General features: G+C 35.4%; 1 protein-coding gene across 1 annotated transcript; it reads left to right on the forward strand.

Moving 5' to 3' along the window:
• Nucleotides 1–599: 599 nt before the first annotated feature.
• On the forward strand, nucleotides 600–15,301 carry arl5a (ADP-ribosylation factor-like 5A). Its single transcript, XM_020920840.2, has 6 exons — nucleotides 600–937; nucleotides 10,598–10,658; nucleotides 11,876–12,023; nucleotides 12,752–12,835; nucleotides 13,063–13,214; nucleotides 14,724–15,301. Exons 1-6 carry the CDS (start codon nucleotides 892–894, stop codon nucleotides 14,770–14,772), a joined length of 540 nt encoding a protein of 179 aa, XP_020776499.1. The 5' UTR covers nucleotides 600–891; the 3' UTR covers nucleotides 14,773–15,301.
• The last annotated feature ends 2,786 nt before the right edge of the window (nucleotides 15,302–18,087 follow it).

The raw sequence follows: 18,087 nt of genomic DNA on the forward strand, positions 1-18,087 counted from the left end.
TACAACACACAATATTTGTTAAATTGCCTTGCCCTTAGAGATTAAGGGTATACTGAAAGGACGCGTCATTCAACTATACTGGTTTCAGAATGATCTAAAACATTTTGAATGGTGAAAGATTATTATTATAGAATTATCTGAAAACTTATCGTATGATGATATGTCAATTTTGCCGTCACCATATAAAGTCCACAACCATTCTGGTGTAATGATCTAGGGGTAGGGGTCTGCCCATTACCAGCCTGCTACTATTACTACTACTACTGCTACTACTACCACAACTAAAACTACAAAAAACAAACAAACAAACAAACAAACAAACAAACAAACAAACAAACAAATAAAACCCCATCTAATTACATGATGTTATTACTTAATCTGTGACCTCCACTTTTGCTATTATTGCAGTTATTTTACAATGGTTATTTTAGAATGTTTTGACAAAATAAAGTTTTACGTTCCCAAAACCGGCCATATATATATACGTTTTATTATTTAGACTTTTTCTTAGGGTCAGGTCATAAAAATGCTGAACCCTCACCCCTTTGGACGTTGAACCATTAATCTAACGCCAATTCCACTCTGCGCATGCGCGAGTTTGACAGCTAACTAGCGAAGCTGCCTTCATGACTTCACTCCAGCCTGCACCTACCTACCATTTTCTACTTACATTTTCGTTTTTCATCACCGTAACAGCATCGATCCTTCAGACTTTTAATCTAGCCTTTTTACTTTATACCTAGATTGCGTTTCAGACCAGCGAATATGTCCTTTGTAGGTAAAACTCTATATTTATGACTAGTTAGCTTGGAGGCTAGCTAAAGTTGATAGCATTGTTTAGTTCCAATCAGATTTTCTCAAACTGGCATCGGCATTTGGACACCGTCAACCATGGGGATACTGTTTACGAAGCTATGGAGGCTTTTTAATCATCAAGGTAAGAATAATTGGAAGGATTTTGTTCATAAAATTCTTGGAAATAGGGGTGTCAATGCGCACGATGGTTCGTTCGTAAGGCCCCATGTAAAATACAGAGCTTTTGGATAATTTGTGAAATTATAATACGAATATAGCCTCTTTCCCCCTTAAACTACAATTTACATTTTCTTACGTCTCGCTTTCGTTATTTTACTAGCTTTAAATTCTAATATGATTAATTTACGAAACAATTTGTCTTATTAGCAGCTTGTTATTTTGAATAGTTAGAATTGTAGGATCTAATATTAAAACATACGTGCAACAGGTTTTAAAACAAGACAAGAACATTTTTAATAATAACTACTACTTCAGTATTTTTGTACTTCTTAAAATATTAACAAAAATACATGCTACACAAAAACATTAAGGGAGTTGTGTAATTATAATCTTGTAAATATAATCACGCATTAGATTGGGACATTGATACATGATACAGCAACCATATTTAATTAATAAAATAGTCTATTAATGGTATGTTTAACAGTTTCTAATCAAGACCTGTCTCATTTTGGGTAAATAGCTTGCTGCTATTACTAACAGTTCAAGTTGTAACACATTATATAATACAGGGTAGTTGTTATTACACATTATTTCTATTAGTTTAGTATTGATTCTAAAGGACTAGTTTTTACTTGACAACAGTAATGTGATAGTCTGCATTTAAGTTATTATGATGGACAACACACGTCATAATAAATACTATATTGACTTATTGTCAAAACATAGCAGATGAAACTGTTATTTTTGGGGGTCAATATTTACAATGGGTACTTTTTGTTTGTACTAGGCACAGACTAGAGTGTATAGTGTAAATATAGGTGTAAGTATTAGGTTAGTTATTTTTCTGTTCTAAAATGAGATCTGACCGATTATTTTTTAGCTATACCTTATGTTTTTTTGTTTTTTTTTTCACTATATTGTACATTAAGAATACTTTTTGGGAGATAATTCTACTTTAGTTTTAGTATTATCGGTTATTGTCTATATTTTCTTCAGCTATATTGCTCTTCAAAATTTGTTATCATGACAATCCTAACAACAAATTTAGAAATACTTAAATACTCTTTCTCCAAAATACATGTGCTGTAATAGTATGTTGTATGGCGAGTATGACAGTAGTTATTGCTTAGACAGATTTACCACCATATGTCACAGTAATATTATGTAAGAATACTGTTCCCTTTTGTATTATTTATACTCCAAGGCTTCAGCTGATACTGGTCTTGTGAAAAGAAAACCTTTTGGTAACGGGAGACGCTGTTCCTCTTTCTCTGTTTTCTATACCCTGAACTCTGTAGTAAGGTGAAGGATTGCCTGTAGTTGTTGAGTCGAGTAATTGGTTAATGGTGTCTTAGTCAATGAACATTTGTACTGCTGACTAATCATTTTATTTACATTAAAATGATTTGTATGGACAATGGCAGAAAAGAGAAGAAAGTGAGTTAGCTGAAGATTTGGTATTTGTATGTAAAAGGGCAGATTCACAAGTTTAATCTGTCTTTTTGCATTGTTTCCTAGTACTTTGTCCTATAAAATTTGTTTGTTGTTTTTTCGTGTACTTCAGTGCAGGTGTAGTCTTGTGAGTGAAGTGTGGGTCAGATATATAGAGAGAGCAATAGTTTTAAGAGCTTTTGCCACAACCCCTTTCTGGTCAAGTAATCCATCAGCAGCCTGTAGTCGACCAATAATTACCTACTACCTGCAGCCCTAATAAGGTGATACTGGACAATATATGCAAGCTTTATAATAAATATTGTAATATAGATTTGACCATTTTTACCAAAAGGATTCAGTTCACAGTTCACATTTTAGTCCAACAGCATTGACATTTTAGAGAAAGCTTTTGTATGAACTGCTAACCTAATACAGCTGTCACATGCATGTTACAACGTGCTTGTAGAGGTCTAATCTACAGGGTTAACAGGTTTGATTGGAGACTGGATATGTTTTTTGTTTTTGCTTGAGCAATATATTCTGTTACCTAAATAAGAGCTCTCTTTTAAATTGCACTTGTGTAATAAATGACAATTAAGGCAATGGTATCAATAGAATTTTTATCAATAAGAGGTGAAGTAATTTCTCATCATCAATGATCAGTTTGGTCTTCTCAATTAAGATGTCTACAACCAATACTCTGTTAGTAAAAGCATGTCATTTGGAGTTTAGACTTTGAACAAATTTACTGGAAAAAAAAAAGACGACACTTTTTAGACATTTTTTGTGTTAAATTACATGTTTTATTAAGTATTTTTTGCCTTTGGGAAATTAATATTTAAATACATTTATTTGCTTTGAATTAGACAAAAAGTGGTTGATCAATATGAGGTAAAAAATGCATATATAGTGATTCATTTTTTGTCATTACTGAGCCCTAATGTAGTATTAGTATTTGTAATAGTAATAATATCATCAGCAGTTATAATAGCATTAGTAATTATAATATTAATAGTAGTTATACTAGCGGTACTGTTTAGTTGTATTCATAGTAGTAGAAATTAGTGCAGTAGTTTGTGTAATAAGTTGAGGCCAAGAAATAGTAGTAGTAGTATTTAGCAGTAGTCATAGTAATAGTGTAGAGTGCAGTAGTTTGTGTAATAAGGTGAAGCCACATCAGCAGAAAGTAAAGTACTTCAGGGTGTCCACAATGAGTCAGTCCCCAGTCGCTGAGTAATGCCTTTGTTATCAATGTGCACAGACACTTGAAGTCACTACTGCTATTACTACTATACTGCAGCTGCACAATACATCATTGGATTGGACCGGATCAAAATTGCATTTTGTATTGGCACCATTCTCAAATCATAAAGGTTGGCAAGTATTTACATAACAGAAAGTCCTCTGTCTTTATATAAAAAATCTTATTGTACCTGTTGTTTAGACCTCTAAAAACCATGTTTTATAAATGTTATTCTTTTATTAGCATTCATGTTAGCCTTCTCTCCAATGTTAATGCTTCTGGAGTTGCTAACAATGAGCACAATTTTACAACACAAACCTAATCACTACAGTGCAGTAATCAGTACAGCTCCTTGTGAGGTTTGCCATCAAACAAATGGCAAGTTTCAAAGTACAGTCCACATTTCAATGATGAGTCACACAGAATGCTTTCTTGTACAATCTGGTTAAGGTAATACAGGTAACCACAATTCTATGGCTGAATGCACTAGGGAAAGGAATACTAAAGCATAGAAAAGGAGAAATTCAAGTCTGTCAACTGGATGAAGTTTTTTTTTTTTAATCAAATACCTTTCACGACTCATCCAAGCTCTTTTCTTCAGTTCTGGTCAGACGCTGGTGGACACTGCCTTATATCTGCCTGAACGGAGGAACTAACTAACTACACTGAAACTACTCTGAAACTAACACACCAACTTATTTACAGTTTCTATTTGTTAGCTAGGTCTGTTGAACTGCACTAAGTGGGGCCTGTCTCTGAGTCATATTAGCATAATCATTCAGACCATTGATGGGTGCTTTCACACTTCTGGGCCTGAACAGGCTATCACTGTACCAGGTTTAAAGGGCCAATATTACACTATTTTCTGACCTATGTTGTAATGTTGTTTCCTCAACAAAAACATACCTGGAATTGTGTTTTGTTTCATTCACACTTTTAACACACAAACTCTGCATATTTAGGCTGAGTTCTTCTCTCAAACAGTAAACCTTGTGATGTCATGTTGTAATACAAGAAGTCCCTGAACACTTCTTGAAGAAGTTACAACTTAATCTGCATATATAAATGGACATAGTTAACGCACTAGCGGCCACATTCCAAACCGGACGTTTGCATGCAGACTCTTCCGGCTCCTTCTCATCCTGGCTCCCACTGACTTACAGTGAGAGGGGAGACAATATTCTAATGTAACTGCTGCTGTGAGCCTCGTCATTTTGGCCTTAAAATGTTCGTATTAATCCACTCTACATGATCCTAGGTGTTTGTCCATCAAAAAAATCCTATTCATACTATAGAACCTCTCTCCAAATTCGTTGCTGTAGCTGTTAGCATCACAAGCTTGATTTTAGTGACGCTGAATGTTATGGGTGATGTCACACTCACTTAGTCCACTTTTCTTTTTTTTTACATAGTCTATAGTTTGCTCAGTGGAGCACATACACTATTTGGACAAAAGATAAAAGCTGTTAATTTGAAAACTAGCACTGCATGACATCACAAGGTGAAACAGAACATTTTCAACTTTGGAGATGTAGACAGACTAATAATAAAGGGTTACTCAAACATGTGAATGCAATGTTTTTGAGGAGGTAAAAGCATTATAACTTGGCTAAAAGCACAGAGTCTATTTTGCATAATATAGAGCCTTTTAATAATGATATTACACAACATTTATGCAGTATTTCTAGCTTTTTCATTTTGAGTAAGTAAGTAGAATAGTTGTATAGTAAATTTAAAAATATAATATTGAATATCTTAAGTTACTTCATATTAGACATTATCAAATTGTGTGAAAGTATTGAAAATCAGATATTAATCAAAAAAATGAATGAAAATGATTTAAAAAATGTATTTCTTTCGGGATAATGTAGTATGATGATCTATCTATCTATCTATCTATCTATCTATCTATCTATTGATCTAGATACTCATTTGAACAAGTAAAAATTACTAAAAAAAAGTGACATTCACAAGACAGAAATGAACATTTCCTGAGTAGCTTTAGAATGATCTTGACCTGTATCAGACCAAGTATATGAGCACGTAGACTAGTATACACCATAGACTGTATAAAGAAGTGGACTAAGCAAGTGTGCTGTCACCCACACTCAAATGAAGCTTGCGATGCCAGCAGTTAAAACAAAAAACAAAACACCAGGATCAGGTAGAGCAGGTTAATACGACAATTTTAAGACCAAAATGACAAGGCTCACAACAGCAGTTACAGAGGAGGGGCCACAATATTTCAATGTAAGTCAGTGCGACCTAGGGTCAGTAGGAACCAAAAGTACCTGCATGCAAACCTCCTATTTTGAACACAGCGGCTAGCATGTTAGCTATGTCCATTTATATATACAGTTTATGGTGTACGCCCACGGACAACAATGGAACCTACGTGGACGACACAGATATAAGGCCATCTGGAATATGAATATAATCGGTGCATTGTTTATGTTGGGTGTTTAGAAGATGTCAGTCTGCTGTTTTGACCTGTTTATTCAAGCACTTACACATGACCCACCCCCATCCATTTCAGATGTCATTAGAGATATCAAACCTTTTAACCTTGGGAGCCTATTCTACTGCTACTACTACTACAACTACTGTAACTTCTACTATTACTACTAATGCTGCTGCTACTGCTACAGCTAATCCTACTACTACTGGTACTATTGCTACTAATGCTGCAGCTGCTACTGCTACTAAATAATGTTGCTGCTACAACTACTGCAACAGCTAATTCTACTATTCTATTACTACTACTACTACTACTACTACTACTACTACTACTACTACTACTACTACTACTACTACTACTACTACCACTACTACCACTACTACTACCACTACTACTACTACTGTTTTATTCTTTCTTTCTGTGGACCCCTATTAATTGCCACTGCGATAGGCCTATATTCTTCCGGAGGTATGCTACTACTAAGAAATGGACCATTACTACAACACAACTTCTACTACTTCTATCACTAGGGCTGGGTAGCAGTACATTTGTGAATAGGGATACTTTTTCAGTTCAGTAACTTAAGGCTTAAAGCAAAATCAACTTTTTAGAGCTTTTAACTATATTCTAGATGTTTTCCCCTCACCTGTACCCACCAGTAGAATGTAGTAGTAGAATGATTCATGCAAGTTTGAGTCATCTTTATAGCTCAGATCTACCTGTGTTTTCACTCCCGCTCGTATATGGCCACTGCTCTTGCCATAAACCTTAAAGAGGTTGGCAGGAATCATTTCCACTATTTTCCAGCCCAGACGTCAATTGACTTTTTTCTTTTAATAAGTCAGTTTAGGTCAATATTGCAATACTTTTTTAAATTTGCAAAATATAACATAATGATCTGCACGAGTGTCACAGTAGCCAGCCAAATGTATAAAGATTTAACAAAGTTTATCATGTTTATTCCTGTGTCAATACTTTGAGCACAATCCTAATTACTTCTAGTCCTACAACTTCTTCAAATACTTTTAATCATTACTCCTGTCAATCATTCACATGTAATATGATTACCCAGCTAAGCAAGGCCGGGCCTGGTTAGTACTTGGATGGGAGAAAACTGGGAAAATCAGGTGCCACAGTGGGGCGCCAGTCGCAAAAACTGTCATTGTGTCTTTAGGCAAGACACTTCACCCACATTGCCTAGTATGAAAGTGGTGTGTGCGTGAGTGATGCTGGTGGTCGGAGGGATCGATGGCGCCGATTGGCATGGCAGCCGCGCTTCCGTCAGTATGCCCCAGGGCAGCTGTGGCTACAATAGTAGCTTACCACCACCGGGTGTGGAGAAAAAGAATAATGAATCTATAAAATGCTCTGTAAAGCGTCTTTGTGACATATGTATGTGAAAGGCGCTGACTTTCAGAAGGGAAAAAAAAAAGATTTGAGACAGGAGCCTAGACACATTAATCTAATCCAGTTATGAGATGTTAAACAGTCCAGTGTATATTGTGATAAACGGTAATATAAAACTACTTTACGCCCCTGACACAAAAACGATAATGAAAGATAATCCCAGAGCAAACCATTCTAAATAGACAATATCATTAAAAGTCATGCACAGCAAATAAATAACAAATTGAAGCAATATTTAACCATAAAAGTTACTTTTTCAATCCTCTACAGCACAAATCTTGTTGTATCACAACTAAAATACCCCAAATCTCCCAATTTTTGCAGAGAAATAAATACTGAGCCCCAGAATCTATTGTTCCATCTCTACATAGTAATTATCATGACAGGTGATTATTAGTGGTGATTAAAATCTATTGAAATTCTGATGTCACATGATGGTTGTATTGAATTAAGCTATTTTTTTTAACCACAGTAACTAAATAAGCTTATGCAGTAAAAGTGAAAGGGAGTGCTTTACAGTAGTTGGCATTGGTACCTGTTTGGCATATTTTTGCTGTACTTTCAGTTCCTTATTGCTTCTTGGTATTGTGTCTGTCAGACTGTACAGTCTATTTTGTCAGTAGTTTCCTGCCAGTATAAGCCTCTAAAATAACCCTGTAGTTTCCACTGACACGTGCTATGGTCTATATATGTGCTTTAGATTTGATTACATTAAAAACATACATATTACTTGGCAAACTATCAGTAAAAACGTAGGCTAAATGATGACTAAGTGATATGAAGTGTTGTCTTGAAAATTTGCAAAAAAACAAAACAAAATCAAGTACATTATAAAAAGAAATGTTACAAAAATACCCACACTTAAAAATGGGGGAACCAAAAAAAAAAAAATTTATGTTCTGAATGAGTTTTCAAACTGATATAATGATAATGATAATCAGGATAAATAAATACATAGATAATTTCTTTATTTAATTAATGTATTCATTTAAATAAATACATCAAATGAATTAAATAAAATGGAGACGTTCATTGTTGTCATTATCACCCACACCTGCATAAACTTAACCATAACCTTTTCATTGTAGTTGGGGTCACACAGCTGTAACCTTCTTTGGAGTTTATGCTCAAAACTCCTCCTCTCTGCTCGTACACTCTCACTTAGACTTTACAGATATTTAGTAAACAAAAGCAGGGAGGCTTGGCAGTTCTAGGAATGTTATTAAGATTTCTCATTAAAAAAGCCTAAAGCCAGATAGTAATCACTACTAAGACTAGTAATGAAACTAGATACTATTAATGTATTTATTTAGGAAATGGGGAACAGTGCGTATTAATGAACATTTAGACAGATGTAAATATTTACATTTTAAATTGCAGTCATGGTATGGTTTCAGATGTTAACTGACATTACTAAAACAGCGTCAAATATTACAGTTAAACCTCTTTAGTTTCACTTTGCCACATAATAATTTCACAATCAATATACAGTATAATTTTATTTTTAGTTGTAATTTTGTTAAAACGGTTTAATTTCCAATGTTGAAATTTCTCCCATGCACATTTTACAGACTTCAGAGAGTTCAGTGTGTGGAGATTGCTGTCATTCACTTAGTCATCTTAGTCATGTGATCGAATAGTGATATAGTGGTGGTGAGTGACTCGCCTTGAGTCATGTGAGGTACAGACAATACATGACCCTGATTGAGGTCAACTGAATACAGGATTGGGAAATCTTGTTTTAAAATGTTTTTTCATTCACACATGTTTGAGTCACCCTTTATTAGTAGGCTTTCTACATCTCCAAAGCTCAAAATGCTCTGGTTCACCTTGTGTTGTTGTCAGTTGATAGAGCTACCTTTAACCTTTAGTTCAGTAGAGATTGTCAGTTCCAGGGCTCAAATCATCCTAATGATTCTAGTGAAGTCGTATGAAGTTTCAAAACACAGTGGAGCACTTCATGTATTACACATTACATAGTAAGGTCGAACAGAGTGTTTTCAGTTTGTGAGGAGAACTCAGCCTGAATATACAGTGTTGGTGTGTTAAATATGTGTGAGAATGTAACAAAGCACAGCTCCAACATTATAATAGAGACTGATTAACAATAAGTGAAGTTAATATGATTGACTGAGATTCAGGAGCAGGACCACGCCTCAGCCTCCCCCTGCTCCTCTCCAGCGAAACACAGCTCAGCTCAACCACATCTTCAGTTACCCAGAAGCCCTATTTATACAGGCCTATCCCGACAACACCGTCTGTCTCCGCTTTCTCGACCCCCTTCCTCCCACCTTCCGTCTCATTCATCCTTCAGCCTGAAGTCATCATCCACAAAGGAGTGTTCCGTATTCCATTGTTGTGGCGTGGTCCTTGTTAGTAAATTTTCTTTTGGAGAGAAGTGTAAAATTTTAAGTGCATGGTCACTAAATAACCGTGTCCAGTGTTGTTGTCCAAATTTCTTATTACCTCATGCTTGTTTTCTTGCCACTTTACAACTTCACAAATGTGTTTGATTTCAACAAAGTCAGTGTTTTTGTGGCATTTATAATATTTCAGTTTTGCCTTAAAAATATAACGCAACTAACTAAATCATTTGGTATAAAATAGGGTTTTCTATAGGTATTGTTACTAAAAAAAATATAATAAAATTTGATCTTTCATCAACAGTTTCATCTTGAGTTTTATCAGAAATAGTGTAAGTCCATGTGGTAAGAAGCATATACTATTTTGTGTTGAAAATTACAAAATTGTCTTAATCATGATCATTTTGGTATAAAAATCGGTTTTGATTTTGGAGTCTATTCTTTAGTATTGACATCGAATTTGAAGTTTTAGTGTAGTGACACCATGGTAACAACCAAATTGCTCTCTCTATTCCTGGTTAACGAAGCCTGCTGTAGTCAGGAGCTAAAGAATGGGCCTTTCCAGTACAATAGTAAACAGTGTTAAAAAAATCCCACTTCTCTTCCTGTCTTTGAACTAAACTCATCAATCATTGGCTCCCTGTCTCTTACTGCAGTTTAATTGATGGATGGTTGTGCTAATTCTGCGTTCTTTGTTTCTCTATTGTCTTACAGAGCACAAAGTCATTATTGTGGGACTGGACAACGCTGGCAAGACCACTATCCTCTATCAGTTGTAAGTATATGGACTAGCAACACGAGAAAAAGATGTGATATTCAATAACTATATTTTGTATTATGATGATACTAATGCAAGATTTTAATTAACTTTTTGGCATATTAAGGTCTTTTAAATGTAGGAAGTATTAAGGAAAATCTGCCTTTTTTGTCCATTTTACTTGACATATACAGTATACTTCTGTAAAATCTAAAACCTTGTATGAATGTAATATATTTATTTTCTTGTGATGTTTATTATTGTGTCAGCCAGTATTGTGATAATATGTAGGGATGTACTGATCCAGCACTGTTAGGATGTGCTGATACGTGATATTAAAGATGCACTATATAACTTTTCGGTTGGGGGTCCATCACCTGCTTGCTTCTTTGAATATGTCTTTGCTCTGCCAGGAATGTTCCACAGTATGACATTAAACAGCTCTACCCTAACATTTATTCAGTTACAGGCTTTTTTATAGCTAAAAAATATGTAGAAAAAACAGGCTGTGAGCTTTGTTGCCTCTCCACAGATCTGACCTGTAACTTAGTCTGGTTTGGTCTCCGTTATGATAGAAAGGTTTAATGCCATACTGTTAAACATTTCAGACAAAGCAATAATATCTCCACGAAGAAAAGCGGTTGACGGATCCCCTACCAGAAAAGTTACACAATACACCTTTAAGCTATACCAGGGTAGGGTTGGAAAATGGCACTTATTTCCATAAAACCTCATTAACTTAATTACACAGAAGGTCCAATTGTGTTGTTTATTCTTCAAGTAACTACTGAACAGCTTTGCATGAATAAAAGTTCCAACATTACAACATTTACATCCAGTTAAAGTCAAACCAGGATATCGGCTCAATACTCGATCCAGCTAATTTTTCATTATGGGCACCGATATTCAATAACAGTATCGGTGCATCCCTACTAATATGAATTAGGAACATCATTTGTCAGTACAAGTTATACGATGATTTTGGGCAGTACTCATTTGACCAGGAATTGCATTTTGTTTCATTTGCATGTTTCAGTAAACCATCTTATTTAGGCCATCTATTATTAAATGTATTTTATATTCATGCAAGTTATACTACAGGAATTATCCTGACTATTCCTGCAAATCAGAGACTGCATAAGCTATTTAGCTACTAAACTAAACTAAGTTTAGACATCAAAATTTGTTTTAAAACCCTGAGTAAGAATTTGAATGTACACTTTATATTTCCTCAGTTCTATGAATGAGGTGGTGCACACATCCCCAACCATCGGCAGTAACGTGGAGGAGATTGTGGTGAACAACACGCACTTCCTCATGTGGGACATCGGGGGGCAGGAGTCGCTCCGGTCGTCTTGGAACACCTACTACACTAACACAGAGGTATGATACATTTAGAAATGATGCCCCGTGCACTATCAGTCTATTCCAGTGCTTTATAGCTGATACACAGTGGCAACACACTTTAGTGATGTTTCAAAATTAAATAGATGAAATAAATACACTGCACTTTGAGTTTGTGTCATAGACTGTATAAAGAAGTGGACTAAGGCAGTGTGACGTCGCCCATAGTGTTCAGCTCTAGTGAAATGAAGCTCACCGAGGCTAGCAGCTAGGTCCTCATTTGAAGTCAGTTTCATGTTAGAAATAGAAATTGATTTACAGACAAAATAGCAAAGTAATAACACCAGGATCATGTAGTAATCAAAAAAGACCAAAATGATGAGCCTGACAGCAGCAGTTGTGCAGAAAGGGGCGATGTTTTCTCAATACAAAGTGAATTGGAGACGGAAGTACACCCATGCGCACTTCCTATTAGCGATGTCCATTTATATACAGTCTGTGGTCTGTGTCAAGCAAGGTGGACTGGATTATTAGTGTGAACTCTTTATTAGAGCTGCAACTAACAATTATTTCAGTAGCTGAGTCAGAGATTAACTGATAAATCATTGCAGTATCACTCTTTATTAAGAAAATATGATGTCTGTGCAATATTGTGTCTGTGCTTGTATGTGCCTCAAATGGAGCAATTTTGTGGTGGAGACTTGTAGAGAGGTACACGACCTCTAGTGTGAGTAGAGAATGATTTTATTTGTGTTTGTCTTTTGTAGTTTGTAATAGTGGTGGTAGACAGCACAGACAGAGAACGCATCTCAGTAACCAAAGAGGAACTCTACAGAATGCTTGCACATGAAGTGAGTATAATGGCAACTCAAGTGTCTTTCTTTATTTAGAAAAATCCAAATTCCTTTTATGTTTTTAAATTTTTTTTTAAACCAACAGTTTTAAAGGTGCACACAAATTGCCTCATTATCAACATGTCAACATTTTTTACAGAACTTGTCATTATCAGTGTTATGCCAGCGTAATATGTTGATTCAAGTACTATTCTCCCGTTATAATTCTATTGTCTCTCTTGCAGGACCTGAGGAAGGCGGGTCTGCTGATCTTTGCAAACAAACAGGACGTTAAAGGCTGTATGTCTGTGGCAGAGATCTCTCAGAGTTTGCAGCTCACCTCTGTCAAAGACCATCAGTGGCACATCCAGGCCTGCTGCGCCCTCACCGGGGAGGGGTCAGTACTGCTTTAACACTGACTACTAAGACTAATACTTCTACTTCTACTACTATTTTATAACTATCACTACTGCTACTACTACTATTGCTACTGCTACTTCTGCTACAGCTACTTCTTAGGCTACTGCTTTTATACTCCTCTTGCTACTATACTCCTACTGTTTCTACTATCGACTACTACTAATAATGTTTATTGTACTGTTATTACTATTAGTACTATTGTTATTACTACTGTTATACTGCTTCTATTACTACAAACTCTACTGCTTCTCCTATTGCTTCTTCCACTACTTCTATGGTTCCAAATAGTATTTACAGTACTCAATAATATTATTTATTTAATACAGTTGTAATTGTTTTATGCTCTTGAGTTTGATAGGAGTTAATATTTTTCTTATTGCACATTTCTACTGGTTAGCCACATGCATGATCATTTTATTATTCTCATGTAGGATAGTAGTAAAGTAAATGTAAACTCCCAACATTTGATAAATTGACATTTGGTTGGGACATTACATACAATTCAAAACAAATTATGTGCACTCAAGATGTTGGTTCATGTTGCCAAATACCTCAGAAGAAATATCACTAAGATTTATAGCTTTTTAGAGCTATTTGTTTACTTGTTATTGGGTCATATTTATCAGTAAGTGAAGAGTAATACTTTTGCACAGATGGTGAGGTGGTGGAGAAAATGACATTCGAAAACATGCACTGTGCAAAACAAACTTGGTAAAAAGAGGCTGTATTAGAATTTGTGTTATTCTACAGGCTTTTTACACTTGCCACTACTACTACTACTACTACTACTACTACTACTACTACTACTACTACTACTACTACTACTACTACTACTACTACTACTACTACTACTAATAATAATAATACTAATAGTACTAGTAATAATAATACTAATAGTAATGCTAATACGACTAATACTACTAATACTAATTCTGCTAGCACTACTAATAGTAATAGTAGTTTTTTTTTTTTTTTTTTTAAATCTTAGACACAGGTTAGAGTTTGATTACTCATTTAACTAAAGCGTGGTTAGCATAGCTGTAGATTTTTGGGGGGGGGAAGCATATTTTCCAATAGTGGGACAATTTTGGTAAAATTTATTATTTTTACTGGGTGGACGTGGGCAGCAGATGTACCATATGTAGAAACAATTTCCACTGTTACCTAGCAACCATAATGTCAGAAGCTGTCAGAAAATTGAGTAAATTGTTCTTGTACTTTTTATGCAATTGTGTGTATATTTGTGCAATATGCACAAAACTTTTTTTTTTCAACATTTCTTCACACACTGCCACTTGACTGATTTAAAACTAGCTTAGTGTTTTATTAATGCTTTGTGCTAATATCTCTTTAGCAGACACCAATGACTTAAAAAAGTATGGAAAATGTTACCTTCAAAAATGATCATCAAATATTTTAAAATCATTTAAAAATTATGCATCACAAAGGCATTTCTAAACATTTTCTTGATTTTTTTTTTTGCCAGGTTGTGCCAGGGTCTTGAGTGGATGATGTCTCGACTTCGTGTGAGATGATGAACTTTCACCTCTCACCTCCTTTGCCCTTTCGGGAGTGTGCCCTCTGCTGGATTTACCCCAGGACTGAGCTTGGAATCGAGGATGAAGGCAACGCAGTGGTGGCGGTCATGACACCCTCCTCTCTCCTCTTTACCTGTGAATCTGAGATGGGCCTAAACTAATTTATTTTATGTTTTAAGAGGGTCAGAACTGAACATGAAAGAGGACATCGACCCTTCAAAATAAGACTTGAATTATTTAAATTTAAGCACGGTTTTCAGGTCAATATGATGGCTTGGGACTATATTAACGGACTTGTTCCGAGTCTAGCCCATTTTGGTGGCCTTGCAGTCAGTATTGTACCGGACTTTTTGGTGTGGTTTTTATCGCTCCATTCCTTATGTGTACAGTCTAGTATTTTATTTTAACACGGTGCCTGCAAAAAAATGGTCAGAGAGGGATTGAAATGCAAAACTTGAAATATAGCATACTTTTTTTGTCTTTCAATCCCTACCAATAATCAGTGAATAAAGTGTTTTTATCTGTGTGCAAGTGTCAGTCATAATTTATTTTCAGTTATCTTAACAAATTTTGCATTTTTTCCCTTCTTGTTAGCAGCAAGGAATTACTAACATTGGGCTGTGGTATCTACAGTCAAGATGATCCTTCTGTGTACTCCTTGAAGTATTTATTAAACAAACAAGGAAGTAACGTAACATTGTTTTAAGAAAATAAATGAAATTGTGTCTCCTTAATTGTTTTTGATTCAGGTCCTGTGAGGGTCTACAACAGTAAAAAGGGACAGGAAAGGGACAGAAAGAAGATTATAGGGCTATAGAAAAGTCCTCAGACACGGTCAACTGTAAGAATTTCAAACTCTTATCTGAGTACACAAATTATGTTAGGGAATTTTAAATCAAAATCTTACATACTGTTCCTTTAAGCATTGGTTAGAAATATGAACAGAAATGTGTAATTTGTTGTGCAAACTGCTTTTCAGAGCATGTGATGGTCTGCGCAGTAAAGTTGAAAGGGACAGAGAGAAGATATTAGGGCAACAGAAAAACCTGTCAGACCAGGTAAATATTCTGACCAGACAGATTGTGACAAAACTTCCATCTGATTATGAGATGGTCCAATCACGGTTGCTGATTTGTAGCACATGTATCTCAAATGCAGAAGACATCTGCTCTTGAAAATTTTGTATCTTTCAGAACAAAATATATAACTTATTTTATCTGAGATAAATAATAATTTTGGTCTTCATTTGTTGAAGATTTTGGCACTGGTTCTGAGTCCTGCAAGTTATTCTACTTTTATACTTATACTCTATGTTTATTTAGTCACAAATGGAACATGCTTCTCTTTGAATGGCTTATCTCAATTCAAGGAAACAGGATATGGTTCCAGACCCATGCATCTTTGTAAAGATTTGTCAAAGTGGGGGATAAATGAGGGTATCTATAAGTATATGCTGTATATTTTCACCTGTTGGAAATATTCCCTTTTCTAAACCCGAGAATCTGATTAGTCAACCTGCCTGTTTGAGCAGTCAAAGTAAAATGGAGTATATGTAAATGTGTATGAGCATTTATATAACAACATGCTTGTGAACATCATGGAAATGTGTTGTTATTGTTAAATGACTTACAGGTAAAGTCTAAGCTCATTGAGTCCACTGCTTTCCAGGTTTTAAGATGGTCCACCGCAGTAAAGAGGAAAGGAACAGAGAGAAGATATTAGGGCCACAGTCCAGGTAAATGATGAGATTAGTCCCGTGACACAGATGACTCAGGCCAATGTTAATCCTCAAATTAACCTCAGATTCATTTAACATTAGTGGTTAGAATCTGTTTTTACAGTACTTCCTGATTTGTATTTCAAGCCAGTAGTAAAATGAAATCAAAAGGGAAATGCTTTGTTTGTGTCATGGGATGGGTCATCTGAGCACATTTGCACCATCAAGCTCTTATGCTATACTCCAGGCAACTAGGAAATGGGCCTTTTCCCATCTCTGTTTCAGAAAATTGCCCTGGAATGCCATGCTCTGAAGCTTAAAATTCCCTGAGTCCCTCAGCAGTCCCTTTTTCATATAGGGGTTAAACTGTGATTGATGTATTGTACGATTAAAATATGATGTACATCTGATGAAACTGTTTGATTGCAATAATTTGAAGAGGCTAACCGTAATTGTAGATATGCTAGTTTTTAGAAGCCTTTGGTGCTATTATTACTGTAAATTGCGAACTTGTCCAAAATTTGAAAGAGGAAGTCCTTAAGCAACAAAGTGAACTGGAACGAGTTTAAGGCAGGACAAGTCTGTCTTTTCTCAAATGCTGTTTGAGGAGAGACAAAAAAAAATCAGGTGATGCAGAATAGCATTTGTAGATACAAAAATCTGATAGAAGGTTTAGATAGCATAATTGCAGAGGAAACAAATTCAAAAAAGTTTATTGTCAGTTGTTCATATGAAACATATGAAGAATTTAAATTATATTTCCCAAGCGTATAATTAAATAATAATAAATGTCCAAGTGTTCTTTGGGGAGACAAATAAGACCAAGTGACCGTGGCAGAGAATTTACCTATCACCAACCTGGTTAAGTGGATAGCTAGACTGCAGCATGAAGATGCAATGTTGAAGAAAGCTCTAGAGGATGCAACAACAGAGGCACCAGGAGGAGCTTGACAATACAGTTGCAGCTATGGAGATGTCTGCAGAGACAGCTGTCAAAAATCTGAAAAATCAGCCGCAAAAAGTCCAGACAGAGTCCAAAGAATAAGTTGTTTGTGAGAAAGATGAACAACTAGAGAGACAGTTTGAGAAACTGAAAACCAGCAGGAAGAGATCCAGACTTTGTGGAGGGATATAGAGATGTTGGCTCAAGAAGGCATCCAAAAAAATAAAAATATAATAATAATATATAGTCATGTTGTTGATGCGTCATATGAGTTGATTTAGTTGGAACGCTCTGAAGTCAGAATTCTAAATGATCAATTTGGAAACAACAAACTCTCAGTTGCCTGGAACATGGTATTAAATTTAATTTTGGCTTTATATTAATCTGTTAAACATCAATAAAATCACATAAAAAGTACAACATTATTCATAACACATTATTCATTATTTTAACACAGACAGAAGTGGCCTCTAACTGGTCACTCAGCTTTTAGTCCTGTTTCTTTTCCAACTTAAATTACATTGCTTCCTTAACAATCAAAACGTGTGACATTTCTCCCAACCTTGAAGTTGTAAAACCACCAAACCCTCCCCCATCATCACCATCCCCCACTGAGGAAACCAAGCTGTCATTTCTAATAGAGGAGCTGACA

Source organism: Boleophthalmus pectinirostris, unplaced genomic scaffold (genome assembly GCF_026225935.1).
Source record: "Boleophthalmus pectinirostris isolate CB_2022bp ecotype Guang Dong unplaced genomic scaffold, ASM2622593v1 HiC_scaffold_1, whole genome shotgun sequence".
In the NCBI taxonomy this organism is placed as follows: domain Eukaryota; kingdom Metazoa; phylum Chordata; class Actinopteri; order Gobiiformes; family Gobiidae; genus Boleophthalmus; species Boleophthalmus pectinirostris.

Bases quoted from the DNA above. Each gene is read 5' to 3' on its own strand.
- arl5a (XM_020920840.2), top strand. From the start codon at position 892: ATGGGGATACTGTTTACGAAGCTATGGAGGCTTTTTAATCATCAAG. The intron at 12,024-12,751 runs GTATGATACATT...TGTCTTTTGTAG, and splicing joins CCTACTACACTAACACAGAG to TTTGTAATAGTGGTGGTAGA. The intron at 13,215-14,723 runs GTCAGTACTGCT...TTTTTTTGCCAG, and splicing joins TGCGCCCTCACCGGGGAGGG to GTTGTGCCAGGGTCTTGAGT.